The 20,397-nt window shown below is 46.4% G+C and overlaps 2 protein-coding genes across 2 annotated transcripts; one reads left to right on the plus strand and one right to left on the minus strand.

Moving 5' to 3' along the window:
- Window positions 1-20: 20 nt before the first annotated feature.
- chmp7 (charged multivesicular body protein 7) lies at window positions 21-7,768 on the plus strand. Its single transcript, XM_061768885.1, has 9 exons — window positions 21-1,548; window positions 2,468-2,639; window positions 3,192-3,377; window positions 3,460-3,593; window positions 5,527-5,575; window positions 5,683-5,802; window positions 5,871-5,969; window positions 6,054-6,111; window positions 6,858-7,768. The coding sequence occupies exons 1-9, from the start codon at window positions 1,307-1,309 to the stop codon at window positions 7,052-7,054; spliced, it is 1,257 nt and encodes a 418-aa protein (XP_061624869.1). The 5' UTR covers window positions 21-1,306; the 3' UTR covers window positions 7,055-7,768.
- A 594-nt stretch (window positions 7,769-8,362) lies between these two features.
- On the minus strand, window positions 8,363-18,953 carry LOC133474973 (zinc finger protein 615-like). The gene is made up of 5 exons (XM_061767200.1): window positions 18,669-18,953; window positions 15,830-17,073; window positions 14,067-14,237; window positions 12,102-12,237; window positions 8,363-10,262 (listed from the first exon to the last, which is right to left on the minus strand). Exons 1-5 carry the CDS (start codon window positions 18,844-18,846, stop codon window positions 9,019-9,021), a joined length of 2,973 nt encoding a protein of 990 aa, XP_061623184.1. The 5' UTR covers window positions 18,847-18,953; the 3' UTR covers window positions 8,363-9,018.
- Window positions 18,954-20,397: the final 1,444 nt, after the last annotated feature.

The following is a 20,397-nucleotide window of genomic DNA, read 5'->3' on the forward strand; positions in this document are numbered from 1 at the left end:
TCAATCCTTCTCCGTTTTCAAAATAATCGGTCACCGTAATGAATAGAATGTTCGAGAAATTTAAATTTAAATGCTTTCTGCTGCAATCCATTTTTATTTGAAAAATAGAATTAGTCTATCCACTCTTCAGACAAGTAAACAGGAAGGAGGCCTGATGGTTGCCGGGGGGGGGGGGGGGGGGGCCCACTTGTGTCAGTTTCTTGCGCATGCAAAACGGTGTCAATTGACTTGCATGCGTCCGCAGGCACACACACCCCGGGGACTCTTTCGCTGGGTGTGGGGTCACGCACTTATTGCGACAAATAACTCGTGAATATGCAAATCGCTTGTGTATCCCCTCACTCATACTCTCCTATAGTCCTTTAGACTTTTCGAATTGACATAGTCAATCCCACCACACTTCAGTTGTACAGCCGGGTTCACGACCCTGGTCCCGCATGCGTCTTCTCCTGTCCTCGTCCTGTTCCATCTTGTCCTGTCCCATCTTGTCCTGTCCTGTCCTTCCCTCACAGGGTGCAGCGCTACAGCCCCGTGCAACACTCATATTTCATATTTCAGTCATGTAATGACTTACTTTTCTCACCCTGTTTACAATTAGTGCTTTGTCTTTTGTCTTTGTTTCTCTCTCCCCTCTGGAAACTTTGTTCTGTTCGACTCTGATTCTCAATAAACTTCAATTATAATACTAAGAAAGCACAGCGCAAGCTTCAAAACTCCATTGTGACGCAGTGAACACAGGAGATACAGATCCTCCGTTCCGCTTGACCTAACAGGACAAACCAAAAAAACAAAAAAGAAACAAAACATATGATTATGATTAACAGAAGCCGTGTGAGTCCCTTAGTTGAGCAAGGGTTAGCTTGATGCTGAGGGCAAATGTTCAAATTTGTTAATCCACAATCCGCTCACTGTCAATCGTTGGCGTTGTTATGGGGAATTTGCGCCCCCTGGTGGAGCCGTCCTCTGGACTGGTTTTCGTCCTTCCTGACACACTGGGTGGATATTTCTTTCGGGTTTTCGCTGCGATTTGTTTCCACTGCGTGAGAGACCGTCGAGGGGTTATTATAGTCACTTCCCATGAAATGTGTGTTTTCATTGGGGACAATCGAACGTTATAGCATCATCAAAGTAAATGGTCCAGTTGCAGACTCCCGTCCGCTAGGTGGCGGCATGCCCCAAAGCGAGCAGACGAAGAAAAGAAGACAACGAAGAAGAAGAAGGCGACGAAGAAGAAGAAGACGACGAAGAAGAAGATGTCGTCATCCGCTTCCCGTTGTTGACAGCCGAGCTTGACGCCGCAGCGAACATGTCGAGCGCCGACTGGGACGACGACGAACGCATGAATTTCCTCTTCTCCGACTTCAAAGAGACCCGCGACGTCAACACGATGGACTGGGACAGCAAAATGGAGTTCTGGGCGCCTCGGGTGCTCCAAAGCTGCAGGGAGCGCCGCAGCGTGAGCGTCAACGTCCGCGAGCTCAACGAGATCTTCCGGAGGAAGGAGACTTCTCCTCTGGGCTTGCCCACCGTCTTGGACGCCATGGCGAGGTACAGCGCCTCAAATGTTTACAATTGCAATGAGAGCTGGCTGACGTCACGCGTACTTCCGGGTGGCATTCGGATGGCACCGATCGGAAACCAACGCTTGTGTGTCGTTTGAGCAAGAAACGGGATTGGACTTCCCGCCGTTGTGGTCTTCAGGGATCTCTAAATGAAATGAATGGACATTATTTACCTGGAAAAGATCCACTCTTCAAAAGCAAAAGCGTTGAAAGCAAACAATAAGTAGCCACGCACCGCTGATGATTGTTATTTGTCTTTTTGTTGCAGTATAGGTTCACTTTGCGCATGTGGACGCGTCCAGGGGCGGAGCTACGGATGGCTGGCCGCCCCTCCCGCCCGTGTCACGGGTATAAGCTGGAAAGAATGTCCCGCCGGAAGTGATGTCGCCCACATTGATGATCGGTTTTCAATTAGCGACTACAATTAAGAGCGAGACAAATTGTCCGGCTGAAAGATTCTCCCCAGTCCCTCCCGCCGCGTCTCCGAGTCACCGTTCGCGACGCGATTCCGTTTTGGATTCTGCGGCGTTGCACGTTTACCCGCAACCCCTCACCAAAACTGAAGCCGCCCTTCGACAGAGTTGTGTTGATATCTGTTATATTTACTGTATATTTTGAAGTACATCTGCCAAGCTTTTCACTTTTTCCGCATTGCGTTTGGTCGGTTATGTTAGCGCCCCCAAATAGGCCTCATTTCTCCCCCTCAAAATTGTCCAGCCCATTACAACAGGAAGAAAGTTTTGTGTCACAAGCGAAGTTCTGTCAATCCCTTCTGGCCACGAAGCGGTCCTGTAAATATGCGGATTGGCGCGGGCGTGCCGGCAGCCCCCCCCCCCCCCCCCCCCCCCCCCCCCCCCCCCCCCCCCGCTGCCGCGTTCTTTTTTCATCCGCCGCGTATGTTCCAGACGCGGGGAGCTTCAGCGGGAGTCTGAGTTCGCCGCCAAGGCGGATTGCGGCTGGCTGTGGTGGGGCGTGGGCGTCCTGCTGGTCAAGCCTCTCAAATGGACCTTCTCGTCCGTGCTGGGGGCAAGCCCGGCACCTTCCGAGGAGTCCTTTGTTGTCCTGCAACTGGCGAAGGTGCGTTGCTCGGCCGCCGTTTCCGCGCGACGCTGACGGTAAGATGATGCGCGGACGGAAGAACCTGCGAAGTCAAATGTCTCGCATGTTGTCGGAAGGCAACTTGGTCATTCAAACCATTATGCAAGATGTTAGCTAATCTTGTAAGATTTCAGTCTGTGAGCATCTAACCGATTACCTCCACAAGGCGGTTGTTCTGTTTTTCTCATGTTGGCAGAGCCGGCCCTACCCAATTTTATTTTGGCCCCCGACCCCTCCGGGGTCTATTCACTTAAGCTTCCAAAAGAAACGGGAACCCTTTTTACACGATTGGAAGCGGTTCAGTCACCTGACATGCTCTCATTTTGGAAAATGTGACGTGACATTCAAACAGGCTCGCGTTCAACTTGGGAGGTTCGGCTCCGCTGCGTTTGGATCTTACCCGAGTGCCAATCAAATTGTTTCACTGCGGCTGCAAATCTGCGCGTCGGTGGACGGAGCACAGGCCGCCGCCGCCGCTTTCTCCGTGTATGCCATTTGACGCCAACTCCGCGTCGTCGTCGTCCTTGACAGGAGAAAGCAGCTGAAGTGCTCCGGATTTACCGAAGCAGTGAATTTGCAAGTCGCTCCGTCATATCGTTCGAAGAGCTGCGCGCTGTCTCGTCGGGCGCGTGTGCCGACGAAAGCGCCCTGCGCACGACGCTTCTGCAGCTGCAGAGGGACAAACAAGTGGCCGTCTCCTTGCACGAGGGGGAGAAGGTAGACGACATTCGGCGGCGCTCCACAAACCACCACGCGTTCCTCGGCTATCTTTCAACGGTCTGTCTTTTTTTTTTTACAGATTGTGAAATTTTGCCAACCCGGGCAGGCTCGCGTCTCCTCCGTCACTGACGTCGATATCGGAATCTACCAGTTACGGCGCAGTGAGAAACTGCTGGAGGAGCGTCTGGAGAAACTGGGCCCGGAGGCTGATAAGTACATGGACTAAAGACGGCCCGAACGTCCCTTCTGGGTTTGAATTCGAAACGGTTCCCGGCGTCGTAATAAAAAGTCTCGGACGTCCTTCGGTCACAATACGTAATCACGGAGCACTTTTAAAACAGTCGACACAGCGGTGAGGAGAAAACGCAACGAAGAATAATGCATGCAAAAAAAAAACAACAACTGTTGTAACAATAATCAAATGAAAAGAATTTGAAATGAGTCAACATTTTAAACTGTGATAAAAGCTGAAGAGAAGGTGTGAAAATGACCTCTGAAAAGTACGCGGACGTTCTGACAACTGAAGTATGAGAAAAGAAATTCAAGCAGAAGCGCTCCAAAAAGTCACAAGTTGAACGTATGGAAAGTTTGGCAAGCTGCTATCAAGCAAATGTCCAAATGGAGCTGGAGTTGGAACGAGGTTTTTCATCGAGACAGCTTTCGATTTCAGTAAATACGATCTCCGAATTCTGCACATTCAAGAAATAACTCCAACCCCATTGGGACATTGTGTTAAACATCAATAAAAAACAGAATACAATGCTTTGCAAATCATATTGAATTGAATACGCTACAAAGACAAGATATTCATGTTCATGTTCAAACTGATTAACTTGATCGTTTGTAGCAAATATTCATTAAGTTCGAATTTGATGGCTGCAACACGTTCCCCAAAAAGCTGGGACACTGTGTTACATCATCTTTTCTTTGAACAACGTTTGGGAACTGAGGACACTCGTTGTTGAAGCTTTGTCGGTGGAATTCTTTCCCATTCTCGCTCGATGTACACCTTCAGCTGTTCAACAGTCCGGGGTCTCCGTTGTCGTCTTTTACGCTTCATAATGCGCCACGCATTTTCAATGGGAGACAGGTCTGGACTGCAGGCAGGCCAGTCGAGTACCCCCACTCCTTTCCTCTTTGGCCCGGTGGACATGACGTCCACATTTTCCCAAAAACAATTTGAAATGTGGACTCGTCAGACCACAGAACACTTTTTTTTTTTTTACACTTGACATCGGTCCAGCTTAGATGAGCTCGGACCCAGAGAAGCCGGCGGCGGTTCTGGGTGTTGTTGATGAATGGCTTTTGCTTTGCATAGTAGAGTTTTAAGTTGCACTTACAGATGTAGCGCCGAACTGTATTTACTGACATTGGTTTTCTGAAGTGTTCCTGAGCCCATGCGGTGATATCCTTTTCACATTGATGTCGGGTTTTGATGCCGTGCCGCCTGAGGGATCGAAGGTCACGACGGGCGTTCAATGTTGGTTTTGGGCCTTGCCGCTTCCATGCGGTGATTTCTCCAGATTCTCTGAACCTTTTGATGATATTATGGACCGTAGATGATGAAATCCCTCAATTCCTTGCAATTTTACGTTGAGGAACATTGTCCTTAAACTGTTGGACTAATTTCTCCCGCACTTGTTCCCAAAGAGGTGAACAAGTGCGCCCCATCTTCGCTTGTGAATGACTGAGCAATTCAGGGAAGCTCCTTTTCTAGCCAATCCCGGCACCCGCCTGTTCCCAATGAGCCCGTTCGCCTGTGGGATGTTGATGAGCATTCCTATTTTGCCACCTGGCCCAGCTTTTTTGGAACGCCTTGCAGCCGTTAGTGATTATTTGCTAAACACAATACAGTTTATCAATATCTTGTCTCTGTAGTGTAGTCAATTCAATATAGGTTGAACATGATTTGCAAATCAAATCAATAAAACTCTGTTGTCTGTTATTTGGAACAATGTATTTGAAGTTATTTTTATTCGAAACAAATACTGTGATCAAAGCGAGGTTTCTTCAAATTAGTTTCTGACTGTTGATGACTTGACAATTATACCCACTGTCATTTGTATCAACTATTTAGGAAAATCTGAGGAAAAAAAATGTCATTTGCAAAATAATTTGGAACGCAGTGCGTATTATTCGTGCTCAGGTGCCGAGAGGAAGCAAGAGTTCTACTTCGGGAAGGGAAAAAAACACAGGTGAACGCCCAAAACCCGCAAAGCGTTGTTGAAGGTGACAACAAAGAAAGCAAATTCATCACATTGTGCCGCCTTTGTTTTTTGTTTGTGTTTGTCCCGCCGAACAGGCTCTGCGGTGTCTGAGAGGCCGCAAAAGGCTGGAAAAGAGAGCAGACGGCTTGTTTGGGCAGCTGGAGTCCATTCGAGGCATCCTGGATCGCGTAGCTCAGTCGCAGACCGATAAAACGGTAGCTCGTAACCAAACTCCCATTCTGAAAATGGACTTTCCCGCCGCTGACCAGCGAGCCTCGTGCAGGTGCTGCAAGCGTACCGGGCGGGAATGGCCGGCCTCAGACTCTCGCTCGAGGACGTGACGGTGGAAGGTGCCGAAAGCATTGTTGAGCAAATCCAGGAGGCAAGTCTTCCTTTGGGAAAAAGCACATTTGGACTACTTTGGATTCAATTTGACACTTGAACAAATCTCCCATCATTTATGCAGCTATGTGACAAACAAGACGAGGTGAACCAAGCCATATCTGGAGGAGTGACCTCTTCAGGTACGTCAAAGTTGCTTTATAGCCAAGCCACCGCTACACGAGGACGGATTTAGCCTGTCAGCTCCTCTGACATCTCGCTGGAGTTTTCAGGAATTGGTTTTTTTTTTAGTGAATGCCCGATTTATTTCCCGCGCTGGCCCAGTGGGCGGCGTGTCGCAAATGACGCCTTTTGCCGAGCAATGGGCGGAGCGCGGCTGTCAAAAGCCCACCCAAAAGAAATTCTGTTGCAGAAAATAATCATACAATAATTACCGTGTACACAAAAGTCATTCAAATGAAAATAATGCCGCGAACGAAGTCAGTCTTTCCGACGCGTCAGCTGCCCGACAAGGTGCCTGACGTGAAATACACAAAATTCGTTCATCGAACGACGCGGCCGCAAAAAGCAACAATGAGAGGGAATTGTCCGGAATGACCTCATCCCACACATTTTGGAATTCCGGCCAAAAAGTTCAAGCTCGGTTGCATCAGACCAAAACCCATTTGCCGACGTGTTTGGGAGATGTTTTTTTTTTTTTTTAAACTTTATGCCGGCATTAGCGTATGTTAGTGACAGAGCGGTCCCGCTTTCATCCAAATTGAGGCAAGGGCAACTGTGTGTCGCTGCTGTACGAACGCAACTCTGTGGCGCATGGAGGACGCCCCTCTACGGGCAGCAGAGGTTGCATTCATTCATTCATTCATCTTACGTTCCGCTTCTCCTCTATTTGAAGAGAAAAGTTTTGTTGTTGTTGTTGTTTTTGTAGCCGCTGATGATGATGAGCTGGAGGAAGAACTGAACTCTCTGCTGGACGAATCCAAAATGTATCCGGAGGTTCCGAACGAGCTGCCGCCGAGCTTGGCGGGTGACGACCTGCTGGATTCTCTGCCGGCTGTCCCTCAAACTGACCTGAATGTTGGCACCGAGCAGCTGGAAGAAGAACTCCGGCAGTTGATGCTCTAAACGTTCAACGGGGCTGGCACATTTCTTTGCTTTTTGGTGTCATAATGGCCACAAAGTAAAAACGATTCTACCCACGCGGGCCTCCCGCAGCACAAGAAAAGCAGCTTTCTGCATCGCCGTGACAAACAAAACCTGGAATTTGTAAACCAATGTAAACGGGAGCCGCTAGCTCGAAGCGTAAAAGTAGTTGTTAGAAACTCGACGGGTGTCGAGGCACTTTGACTATTTTCAGTCTAAATTCTAAATGCCTTTGCTGTGGATGCATGCCAAAGAACAAGAAGAAACTTTAAGCGTTCCTCTCATCTGGATGCGAAGTCCAAATTTTAAATGGTGTTTGTGAAATATTCTCTTTGGTATGGCACCACGGGGGACTTTTGTTTTCTTGAGGATGATTTTGACAGGGAAAAAAAAACGTTTGTGTGTGTGTGTATAGTCGGAGAAAAGGTTATTTATGTTGGTTGTCTGCTTGTTTGCCAAACAATTCACGTATCAAACCACACCAATGTCTGTCGAGTGTCCTCAATGTTGTTTCATTCGTCTTCCGTTCACGCGGGTCGCGGGCGTGCTGCAGCCTATCCCAGCAAACTCAGAACATGCAAACTCCGCGCAGGCGGGGCCGGGATTTGAACCCCGGTCCTCTGAACTGTGAGGCAGATGTGATGACCACCGTGCCGCCCAATAATTTTTCTGCAAATAAAATGTATTTTAATCACACGAGTGGTTTTATGAGCCGGTTGTTGCAAGGGTTGGTGGTGGATGTACTCTGCACTCACACTTGGCCTCCGAAATGGTTCAACGTTAATTCTGTTGCTATTCGACTCCCGCGCACTAGGAGGCGGTAAAAGCAACTTAGACGCTCGACGCCACCTGCCTAAAAACAAGTTAGCTTAGCATATGGCATCCAAGTGTTGTTCTGTGGTCGTCGAACCGCTTCCAACGTGAACATGTTGAAGGAGTTGTGAGGGAGCGCCTCATCGCGGCCGCCGACCAAATCTTCGAAACGTTTGAGCGAACGATCGCGTCGCGCGAGGAGCAAGTTTGTCGCGCGAGAGCGAGCGACGACCGCGAGATGTTTGCAACACTCAAGTTGGCAGACGCGTCCAAGGTCTGCTCACCAAATTTCGAGTTCATATTTGCAACGTTTCATTTCCACGTCCAGGAAGGATATTTCCCGGTCCAAACAACGACACAATCGTTTTGAAATAACGTCACTTTTGCCACAAGATCAAAATTAGCGAGCGAAACAAACAGACGGCAGCCATCTTGATTTGACCATTGAGCCGATTGAAACGCTGCTTCGGCGTCATGTCACGTGACGTGGCCCAATCCCACCGCGTCATTTTGCTTTATTTTTATTTCCAACATGTATACAAAAACAAGTACACTCATTAGAAAGCATAGAGTACAGTAAATTAAGGGTGAAAACAATCTTTTCCTTTGGGCCGTCCCTCTGATGAGCTCATTTCATGTCCTGTATTATTCAAACATACTTCACTGCCACTCCGGACTTCCGCATGCAGTTCCTCTCTGGGTACTCTGTCATAGGCTTTGTCGAGATCCACAAAGACACAATGTCTTTTTTTTTTTTTTTTTTTTTGCTTTGTTGTTCGTGAACTGATACAACGTATGCAGTCATTGCCAAAAAATCTGGACTCACTCACTAAAATACAGCAAGACGGAGGAACGGCACACAATGCAGGATTACGATCCGGTACCGCTTTAGCTCGATTCAAAACGGAAATAGTCGTGCACTGACTTGCGAGTTCTGTGGCCACGCTTGTAAGAACGAAGGCAAACGTCATGATTGTACGCTTTCTGGTGTATGTGCCCTGGCCAACAGGGGGCAGTATAATACAGGCACACCTGCCAAAGTGTGACGACTGACTCAGTGTTTTTTTCCCATTCAGCAAATTGTTCCTAGAAGAGATTCAGAAAACCTGTGATTGACCAGACTTGATTTGATTTTACTCTCCCTGGTGCGTTTGCATGTGCGCAGTCAGATTGCACTTGTAAGAAAAGCGTTTCGCGCAAACGGGACAAGTAAAGGGTTTCTCTCCCGTGTGGATTCTTTTGTGTCCGATCAACGAGACCTTTTGAGCGAAGCCTTCGCCGCAGATGGAACAGCTGAAGGGTTTTTCCCCCGTGTGGATTCTCACGTGGGCCACCATATGCGACTTTTGAGAGAAGGTTTTGTCACAAAAGGAGCAACCGAAGGGTTTTTCTCCCGTGTGCGTCCGCGTGTGCGCAACCAGCGTGACTTTCTGGGCAAAACGTTCGCCGCACACTGAGCACGTGAAAGGTTTTTCACCCGTGTGTGTTTTCATGTGCGACACCAAGTTGGCATTTTTGTAGAAGGTTTTACCACAATCGGCACAGATGAAGGGTTTTTCTCCCGTGTGAGTTTGCGTGTGCGCCATCAAAGCCACCTTTTGGGCAAAGCCTTCGCCGCAGAGCGAGCACGTGAAAGGTTTTTCTCCCGTGTGGATCCTCACGTGCGCCACCAAGTTTGGCTTGTGAGTGAAGCGTTTAGTGCAAAACGTGCAACCGAAAGGTTTTTCCCCCGTGTGTATTCGCACGTGCGATTCCATGTTGACCTTTTGTGTGAATCTTTTCCCACACACTGAGCAGCTGAAAGGTTTTTGTGTGTGCGTGCGCACATGCGTGTTCAAATTGTTCTTATAGGAGTAGCTTTTGCCGCACACGGAGCAGGCGAAGGGTTTTTCTCCCGTGTGCGTGGCCGTGTGAGCGATCAAAGACACCTTCTGGATGAATCCTTGGCCGCACACGGAGCAACTGAAGGGTTTTTCCCCGGTGTGTGTTTTCATGTGGAGCGTCAAGTTGCACTTGTACGCGTAGCTTTCACCGCAAAGTGAGCAAGCGAAACGCACTTTGCCCGCGGGGCCACGCCCGTCCTCGGCCGGCCCCTTTTCGAGGCGCTTCTTCGCTTTGTCGCGAGCTTGCCGTGTGGCGTCGCCGTCGGACAGCGGCGCTAACAACTCGTCTGGCGCAGGTGTGACGATGTCATCGAGCCGCGACGAGCCGGGCGCTCCGTGGGAGTCATCTTCGCCTTTCACAACCAAGACGACCGTCAGTGGCAGCTCGCTGACGTCGGCCTCCTCGTCTTCGTCCTTCACGTGGGCATCCTCCTTTTCCTCCTTCACGTGAGGGGGCGGGACTTGTCCTCGCCGACCAATGAGCTGCTGGACGTCTGCAGGGCACAAGCGACACAAAGTCAAACGCATGGAACCTCTGAAACCTTTTTAGCACCGTATTATAGAATAACAATTTTTAAAGATAATAAAAGAGAACCCCTCGTTGAGCCGGCCCGAAAGGGTAACGTGGGTCCCCCTTCCCGTGGGCTCACCACCTGTAGGAGGGGCCGTCTGGGCGGCAGCCAAAGGCGGGGAGCTCGGCGGTCTAGGGACGTGGAACGCCACCTCTGCGGTCACCAGTGAGGGAAGAATGGAACGGGAGGCGGACAGGCAGACAGGCGGACAGGCGCAGCGTCTGCAGCGATGCGGACTTTGTATCGGTCCGTCGTGGTGAAGGAGGAGCTGAGCCGAAAGGCGACGCTCTCGATTTACCGGTCGATCTACGTTCCTACCCTCACGAGCTGCGGGACTTTTGGGAGTCGAGACCGAGACCATAAAAATCAACTTCGGATCAACTACGGCACAGTCGCAAATCGTCCTCGAATCGAATCAGCAACCCCGACTTCGTGATACGAATCAAATCGTTACACCCCTCGTATACTTTCTCGACTGTATTCGCCTGGCTCGGCAGCGGCTGAAATGCCACGCTGCCGTTCAGCGGAGTTGAATGCGCGGGTACCGAAGGTAAAGTGGGCGGGTACTTGAATATTAATGGTCGAAACTATGTCACATTGTCAGCGATTTCAAATCAACCCGTTTTGGAGGCCTCGTGGCGTTTACTGACATTTGCATTCAATTGACATAGATGTCAAACTTCAACCACGTCACAGACTTATTTTGACCTGTTATGCACGGAACAGTAGGGAAAAAGATGATTCACGTCCGAGGCAGCGATCGGCGACGCCCGCGACCCATTTGTCCGGCTGCCGCAGCTGCCGATGCCGTGGATGTGATTATAAACGGCTTGTTTTTGTAGTGGTCAACACAAAGTATGTTATTGTTAATATGTATAACTTATTACTTTAGTGTATTGACTGTGTGTAGAAAGTCTGTGGAATTTAAGAGTACAGTACAATAACAAAAAAGAAAAGAAAATGGCAGGCTGATCAGGTTTTTGTTGATTTTGTGATGAATTGTTTGAAAGGGAGAATGATCATACTTCCATTTTCTGTTTCTTTAGTGTACTACGTTCGGAAGTGAACACGATCATAAAGTCTTAAACTCCACACTTTATACGCAATCAATACACTAAGATAAAAAGTGAAACTGCATTCATCGTTTTCATCAAAAATAGTGTTCAAAATACAACAGAAATAAGAGAAATTATTTTATTATTTGACAGCGACAGACATTGAGGTGTATGCTCTTAAACATTAACATAGTGAATATGGACCACGATGAAAAACAAGTCGTGGAGCGGAAGTGACGCAATAGCCGCCCCGCTCGGTGTCAACGTCACTTTCCGGGCAGCCGCTTCGGTGACTTTGGAGAAAATGGCAGCTGCCTCGACCACAAAATGCGCGAGCCCTTACTGAAATAATATGCGGCCTGTCTGCAGCATACGAGGAGCAGTTCAAAGGTCGGGAGCCCAAACGAATGCCACCTGCCAATCATTGATTTGTGTGTCATTACAATACTAGTTTGAAGGTTTATTTAAAAATGAGTTGTGTTTCAGCGCAGTCACAAAGTGCGTCGTGTCCGTACAGGTTAAATCAGCTTTCACGGACACGTCGAAATAGCGGAAATGTTTTCTCATCGTAACGCCAAACATTCGGAATCGTGACCTGTGCGCAAGTTGAAGCACAACGTGACTTGAAGGCCGCATAGGAGCGCTTCCATTATGAGCGAAAGAAATATGTTCCAACGAGCCGTTAGCGCAATGTTCGTGAACAAACCTTCGACAATTTGAGCGGACGAAAAGCCTTCGTTGTCCTCTCGCGCTGGGAAAAAATCCTTTTCGGACATTTTGGTCTCGTCTTTTGAGGGGATTTGAGCACTTTGAGCACCGGCTGGCTTAGTTCCGAGTTCCGGCTTTTACTTCTTCGGTGGTGCTTCGACGGCAGCTGAAGCGGCCGGGATGGCGTACGACTGCCCTCTTGCGGCGGTATTGACCCAAGGGGGGGGGGGATGCTAATCAATGGAAAAACATTTCAAAAAGTATAATTCAGTCGGAATAGAATGAGAACAAAGGCATAATATTCCGAGGATAAAAGTTATGTTTTGATGAGAAAAAAGTTCTATATTTTGTTTATAAAAAGTGACATTTATAGACAAAAAAAACATTGTTTTAAAAAAGCTGCAATATTTCAAGAAAATGTCTTATTTTTAAATAATTTTGTTTTTCAAGAAGAAAGTCGTAATATGAGAAAAACTCACCATTTTTTGAAGATATACTGTATTTAAGAAAGACTGATGCTACATTACACATTTTTCCTTGAAAACAAAATCTGAATTTTTTTCAAGGAAAAATTGAGATTTATACAAGTCACATCATGAGAATATTTTTTTCAAGAACAAAAAATTGTCATGTTACATTACAAGAAAGGTATCTATCTAGAACAAATAAATCATATTCTTATAGAAAAAGGTAACATTTGAGAAAAAAGTCACTTTTGTCGATAATGGTGATATTCATTGAGAAAAGTCTGAATATTATGATATGAATAAGTCAATACTTTCAAGTATTCTGTTTTTTCAAGACAAGCCATTTTTATTCATAAAAACGTGAAATCTATTCAATAAAAAAACACTGTGATATGACACATAAAAGAAAACAATATTTGGAGAGAAATGTCACATCATGCGAGTCATATATTTGCTAAATTGCTCAATTTTCAAGAAAAACAAACTTGTCATGGTACATGAAATATGTCTATTGAAAGAAAAGTCACATTATTATAGAAAAAGGTTATACTTGAAAAAAAGTCTTTTCTTTACACAAAGACATTGACAAAAAAAGTCAAACAATTATAAGTATGAACAACTATGTCATATCTTTCAAGGATTTTATTTTTTCAGTATAGATTTTATTTATAAACGGTGAAATTTATTGAGAGAGAAATAAACATTTTGTTCCCGAAAAAAAACTATTATTTTAAGAAAAAAAGGTTTTATTTGTAGAGGACAAAGGTTGCAGTTTTTCAAGAAAGTCATAGTACGAGGAAAAAAAGTCAAGATTTTCTGTTGTTTTTAAAAAAAAAAAAAAAAAAAAAAAGGGACACTACTAGAATTTCATTTATTCTTGAAAAAATTTCCGATTTCCGAACGCATCTTTTTCTCTTCACGGTGGCCGACTGGTTAGAGCGTCAGTCCAACATTTATTTGTAATACATTTGACAAAAAAGTCATTTCTCTTTTTAGAGATGATATTTATTGAGGAAAGAGTCAGAATAATGTGGATGAATAAGTCACATCTTTCAATGATTTGATTTTTTTCAAGACGTCACTTTTTTGAGATTTTATGATGAAATTGTATTTTAATAGCACAAGAATGACATCTTTTGAACAAGCAAGACTGCACTCTATCATATTGTAAAAACATCATTAAATAGGGAGTCAAGAATTCAATGGTTCCGGGTACGCCGTATTATTCTTCGCAGAGGATAAAGAATACATGCCTGGGAGTATTGCTACATAATCTGTCTACACTACCACATAGATGCAAATGGTTCGCCCGTGTGCCAGTGGTATATTTTTGTTTTCCATTGATTGTTAGCATTAAGCTCGCAGAGGCTACGTCGTTGTTGAAAATACGCAAGGTGGATTTGTCTTAGTTTGATAGGAAACTTCAGTTGAGCGCGCCAATGAGCAGCTCGAAGCGCTTTTTTGTTTTGTTTTGGAAGAATATTTTCTCATTCTACCTGACAAACTGCCGCTCGCGAGTCGAGTTCAGCGCCCGCCACACGGCGCTCGTGTCGCGCGCTCGCAAGTCGAAGCGGAACGACAGCTCGGAAGTCGGCTCGCTCGTATCTCAAGGCGCCGCTGAACGGGAAGGAGAACACTCGCCGCTCGCTTCTCTTGTTGCGCAAATGCTGCAAAAAGCGCAGCGGTGCCAAACGAACGGCCCGCGGGCAAGAAAACGGCCAGTCGGGGAGTCCAAAGCGGCCCGTGGGGAACGCGGACACATTCGCGGCTATTTCTCAATTCGAGTAACTGTTGTTGCTAACGTCGTCCGCTGACAACCACTGGCCACTTAAATGACCTTCTGAAATTGGCCGCCACTCACGATTTGACGCCTGATTTTGATGCACTTGCGAAGGCAAAAAGATGGCGACGCTTCAGCTGCAAAGGAAGCCGACAGTACTTCGTCGGAAACGCCGTGCCACCTTCACCGCCTTTCTGTGGAAAGCAATACCTCCCCCAGAAATAGTTTGAAGACAAAATATCAGTCAACAGTGGAACGCTTTTTTGTTTTGTCATGCGCTGCCACAACTTGTATTTAGAAATATACATTTTGAAGTTCCTTCCCACTTGAGTTTGTATGTTGTGACGAGTCAATGGAGCTTGTTACGATTTCCAGGCGGATGCAGAAACTTCTGTACAGTTAAAAAAATAATAAGAATAATTCCGAGTTTAACAAGTTGTTTTATTTTTAAAAAAAATCACGTCATAATATTGCTAAAATTCCGATCGTTTTTGTTAAGAAATTTCAGACTGCTCCTAATAATCACAATGAACGTGAAGATTTTCCAAATATACAGGTACATCACAATACATGCGCATAGTGTCAAAAAGATTCATTTCGGGAGCTAGTCCAACTCGTCGAGATGCACTACACGCACGCACACACACGCACACACAGAGTGAAGTATGTCCTGATGATTATATATGATTATAGCCTACAGCTGGCGTGTCCGACTCCTTTTTGCGGCGGGCCACGTTTGAGTTGTTCTTCCCCTCAGAGGGCTGTTATGAATAATTGTGTGGACACAACAAAATGATGGACAGCTAATTTTGAAAACGGAAGCCAGGAAAAACCAAAACAAAAACATCTTCATCTTCTTATTACATTCATTTTAAAGGGGGGGCTTTCGAACAAAAAATGCTTGCAATATCGCAACATTTTTAAAAGTGAAGACAATTGGAAATGTTCGCAAAAAGCATTGAATCAGCGCACATGATTTGCTTTTCGCATGATACGGTGGGCCAAATATGGCTCCCGAGCTTTGAGTTTGACACCCGTGGCTTACAGTCAACCCATCCATCCTTTTTCCGAACCGCTTCTCCTCACGCGGGTCGCGGGCGTGCCGGCGCCTATCCCGGCCATCTTCGGGCGAGAGGCGGGGTACGCCGGCCAACCAACCATTCGCGCTCACATTCACGCCGACGGGCAAAATGCACCGTCTCCAGAAACAAACAAACAAGAAAGAATGGAAATGATTGCGGTAAACCGCCACTAAGTGTCGGGTGCCGAACGGGGTCCGCTGTGCTGGTCCGGCCCACTCCAGATCAAATCGGGGGCAATGTGGCCCGCGACCCAAAATGAGTTTGCCAGCCCCGCTGCCCCAGTTTGAGATCTCACCTCAACCGCTCGCGAGCTGCGGCACGAGAGCTTTCTTTGTTATTCCCCGCCGCCGTGCTTCCGCACGTGCGCCGTCAGCGAGCTCCCGCGGGTGAACGTCTAGCCGCAGAGCGAGCGAGCCGACGTCTTCCCGCCGGCGTGCGTTCTGGCGTGCGACATCATGTGCACCTTTTGAGTGAAGCGTTTGCCGCAAACGGCGCACGCGAAGGGTTTCTCGCCCGTGTGCGTGCGCATGTGCGTGACCATGAACACCTTTCGAGAGAAACCTTTGTCGCACACGGAACAGTTGAAGGATTTGTCCTCCTTGTGTGTCTGCACGTGCGCGTCTAAATTGTTCTGATAAGCGTAACTTTTGCCGCACAGCGAGCAGGTGAAAGGTTTCTCTCCCGTGTGCGTTCGCATGTGCGCTTCCACGTGCGTCTTTTGGGTGAACTTCTTACCGCAAACAGCGCAGCAAAACGGCTTCTCTCCCGTGTGCGTTCTCTTGTGCGTCAGCAGGTTGATCTTCCGGGAGAATCTCTTGCCGCAAACGGAGCACGTGAAGGATTTGTCCTCGTCGTGCGTCCTCATGTGAATGCTCAAATTGTTCTGATGAGAATAACTTTTGCCGCAGACGGCGCAAGCAAATGGCCGGTCTCCGCAGTGCGTTTTCATGTGCGTCACCATGTTGGACTTTTGAAAGAAGGTTTTGCCGCAAACGGAGCAAGCGAAGGGTTTTTCTCCCGTGTGCGTTTTGGCATGGGCGACCATATTTGGCTTGTGAGCGAAGGTTTTACTGCAAACCGAGCAACTGAACGGTTTCTCCCCCGTGTGCGTCCTCATGTGCGACAGCATGTTGACCTTTTGGGTGAAGCGTTTGGCGCAAATGGAGCAAGTGAAAGGTTTCTCTCCCGTGTGCACTTTCATGTGCAAAGCCAACTTGCAGCGATAAGCGTAACCTTTACCGCAAAACGAGCAGCTGAAGCGCTCTTTGGCCATCCGCTTCTCGGAGCTTTTCGTCAGTTTGCCGTCAGCCCCGCCAATTTCTTTGACGTCGCCGGCGCGCGGCAGCGGCGCCGCGGGGTCGTCCGTCGGCGCTCGGCCGCGGCGGCCTCCGCTCGTCCGCGGCGACGTTTCGGGCGGGTCGTCTTCGCACTTCACGGAGACGACGGTCAGCGGCAACCCGCTGACGTCAGCCTCCTCCTCTTCCTCTTTGACGAAGGACGACGGTAACTCGTCCTGGTCGGCGTAGGGCGGCCGTGGATCCTCCTCTTCGGCGCGGGGGGGCTGCGGCTCCTCCAAAACGGAGCTCCAGCACTGCAACTGCGGGGGGGGTTCTTCTCGATGAACAATCAGCTGCTGGACGTCTGCGGAAACATATTGAGGATGACAACGAGAATTTGTGTGAACATTGAACTGAAATGCTGGGGAACGAATTGAAATGATGATCTGGAGAATGTGAAATTTGGAATCGCTTGAATCTGGCACAAATTGAGCAAACCGGAAGCAAATGGGTGCAAATCTCCAAATTGGAGGATTTCCTTTTGAAAAACGGAGGAATTTAGGAACGGGAAAAAGTTGTCAAGTTGTTGCGAACGAGCCGAACATTTATTTCTTCTTTTATTCGTTCATTTGAAAGCCGTCCTGTTGAGCCGCGTGGCCTTGCAGATCGGTGGATCTGGATGCCTTTCGCGCTGCAACACTTTTGCTGTGCGACTCTGCTTATTTTTTTATTATTATTCTTTTGTAATTCTTCTGCTGTTTATTTTAAAATGCAGCCGGACAGAAAAGGTTTTTTTTGGGGGGGGGGGGCAGACTGGACAAGGGTGCTAGGGGTGAAAACCACAGCAGAACAATAGTGAGACAACAGTCGAGACAAGTAACGTTGCAACAGTTCTTTGTAGATTGGGGGGCACCCGGTGAGGGCATCCCATAACGAAGCAGACCAAACGGAGAAGAGAGGACAGAAAAGCGCAGGACAGGATGTGGGGAAATGAGCAAGGCACTGCTACTGACTTTTTTGTCTCAAAACACCTGGAAGAACCTGTGAGTTGATCTGAACATTTTCAATTCAATTCATTCTCTTACTTTGCAAGTTTTACTGAATTTAATTTGGGGTATTTTTCAAATGGGAATAAATCCCAAAATGAGATTTGGAAGTTTGAAGGGTTTGATTCTGTGAAAGATGGCTTCAAATGGAAATACTATTGTGGAAAATGTGCTATTTGGGTCATGTTGACATTCTTGGAACGGTGAAAATAGTTGTTTGGATTTGGAATGAGAACCACGTGGAGCTTTTTTGTTGAATGAAGGTCAGTTGTTTTTGTTTTTGTTTTTTGTTTTTTTTTGGGGGGGGGGGCTGGAATTTGGGGAAAACTGAGAGAAAACTATATGTTATGAAGATAAAATACATTTTCGTCACACGTCATGGCGTCATCGAGTATGGCTACTCAAATGTGGTGTATTTGGTCTGAAAACAAGTGTCATGCTTACTCATTACAGAATGTTTTTACCTTTTTGAACCTTCGAACTGTAAAGTGCATCATGAGTAACATTTGGAGTTCTTGAAACGTATGCTTTGGTGAACAGATGGACATACTTGGCAAATAAAGATGATTCTGATTGTGATGACGAGTTTGGGGAACATTTAGTTTCGGGATTTGTTGTGGGATAAGAACGATAACTTGTAACTTTTACCAGAACATTATCGCAGTACGTTCTTAAAATCATTATTCTACTTATTGCTCATTTGCCCACAAGGTTTTTGTCGTGTCAGTCGATGTTAAAAACGCAAAGTTGTCCGTTTTGTCTCCAAGGGCGACCCGTAAATGTTTGCACGATGTACGCATGCGCTGTACTGATTTGTCACTGTTACAAAAGATGTTGCGTTGGCATTTCTGTGACGGTATTCACAACAACAACAACAAAAGATGAAGTAGAAGTATGGCAAATGTGAGCCAACCTTGGCGGTGCTTGACCGTTTGAGTGTCGCAAACATCTCGCAGTCGTCGTCGGTGTCGCTCGCTCTCGTCTCGCGCGCGACAAAGTTGCTCCTCGTACGACGCGATGGTTTGCGCAAACATTTCGAAGATTTCGTCCGCGGCCGCGATTAGGCGCTCCCTCACCAAATCTTTCAACATTTTCGCGTTGTTGTTATATTTGTTCGCGATTTCACCGTGGCGTTTTGTCGGGAAAAAAAAACAACAGTCGTGACGTCAACTTCCGCCCTTTCTTCTTCTTCTTTCTTCCTTTTTTTTTCAGACGACTCCAAACTTGTGGAAGGCTGCTGCCCCCCTCAGTCCATTTGGCCTATTGCAACTGCCACAGCCGCCTTTTGTCTTCACCGATTTCCCTTTTCAAGCATTTAGCATTCCTTACAATAAATGTAATAACTGACAATTAATAACAATTTATATTTTCTAAAACACCATTTTGTATTTTCTGCAAAACACCATTTAATTTTCTCTGTGGTTCTTTATTATAATTAAGAACGGATTAAAAATAATAGATCAATATTTACACTGTCTGGTGTTTGTTTATTATTTCAATTTGATTAGAATTAAGTATAGCGTAAAAAAACAATTGATTATAGAATGTAATTCATCTGCTATTAAAATACATTTTAAAATACATATAACAAAATACATATTCACAATATTTTATTGTACGTGTGGTGTTTTGTCCATTATTTAAAATTCCAAACAATATATTGTTCGTCCTGTAGCCTATCCCAGCTGAGTTCGGGTGAAAGGCGGACGACACCCTGAACTGGTCCCGGCCAGCCAGTCGCAGTTTAAATAATAGCATTTGTAAACATAAAAAAAAACAACAAAAAAACATGAATTGTAGTTAACAGAAATCCAAATCCAAATTTGGTGAGCGCCACGAGGAGGATGCTGTCTTCTCGGCGGCCTCGAGGTGGCGCTCGTGCTGTGCGACCGAGAGCTGCCGCTCAAGATCACATCACATGAAATCATATTTGGGGGGGGGTTTATTTTGTTCGAGACCCTTGATCATTTGGTGATAAAAATGCATGCAATACTCAATTCTGAATGAAATAATGACATGAAAATACATTCAGCTACTAAATCCCCCCGAATTATAACGCTCATCGTGAGAGAGGCGTTCATTTAACAGCATTTTCGTGGAAGTCCTACATGACATGGCGAGCTAGCTTAATGCTAACAAACAATGCAAAATGCCATCGATGGGCTCGCGAAACTAGCATCAATTTTGCCATAGTTCTAAACCTGAAAACAAGCGACATTTGAACACAAACGGTGCGGCAACAGACAGCAGACTGATGATATAACAATGCTCTTCAGGCATACATATCTATTTTCTGTTTGGACTGAGCCACGCTGCGAATACCCGCAAGTAACTGATGCTTCCTTAAAATTGACCAAAAACAAATACTAAAAAAAAAAAAAAAAAAAAAAACACATTCATTTGGCTGTCTGTGAATAATTGGGGATTAAGTTTAAAAAAAAAAAAAATAATCCACCAATAGATCCATTTTCAAACCATGAAGGAGTCCATTTTACGTTGTATATTGTTTATCCTCCCCAAAGAACAACTACAAATACCGCAGCATGCTGAGCTGTTGTGACCGTCCTCTTTATCTTTATCTGTATGTGTTTATACTGGCACATCTGCCTCACAGTTCTGAGGACCGGGGTTCAAATCCCGGT

Source organism: Phyllopteryx taeniolatus, chromosome 3 (genome assembly GCF_024500385.1).
Source record: "Phyllopteryx taeniolatus isolate TA_2022b chromosome 3, UOR_Ptae_1.2, whole genome shotgun sequence".
In the NCBI taxonomy this organism is placed as follows: domain Eukaryota; kingdom Metazoa; phylum Chordata; class Actinopteri; order Syngnathiformes; family Syngnathidae; genus Phyllopteryx; species Phyllopteryx taeniolatus.

Coding starts and splice junctions, on each gene's coding strand:
- LOC133474973 (XM_061767200.1), bottom strand. CDS start 18,846: ATGTTGAAAGATTTGGTGAGGGAGCGCCTAATCGCGGCCGCGGACGAA. Junction 12,238..14,066: donor CGCGAGCGGCAGTTTGTCAG/GTAGAATGAGAA, acceptor AAGAAGTAAAAG/CCGGAACTCGGAACTAAGCC. Junction 10,263..12,101: donor GTCCGCTCAAATTGTCGAAG/GTTTGTTCACGA, acceptor TGTGCCCTGCAG/ACGTCCAGCAGCTCATTGGT.
- chmp7 (XM_061768885.1), top strand. CDS start 1,307: ATGTCGAGCGCCGACTGGGACGACGACGAACGCATGAATTTCCTCTTC. Junction 1,549..2,467: donor GTCTTGGACGCCATGGCGAG/GTACAGCGCCTC, acceptor CGTATGTTCCAG/ACGCGGGGAGCTTCAGCGGG. Junction 3,378..3,459: donor CCTTGCACGAGGGGGAGAAG/GTAGACGACATT, acceptor TTTTTTTTACAG/ATTGTGAAATTTTGCCAACC.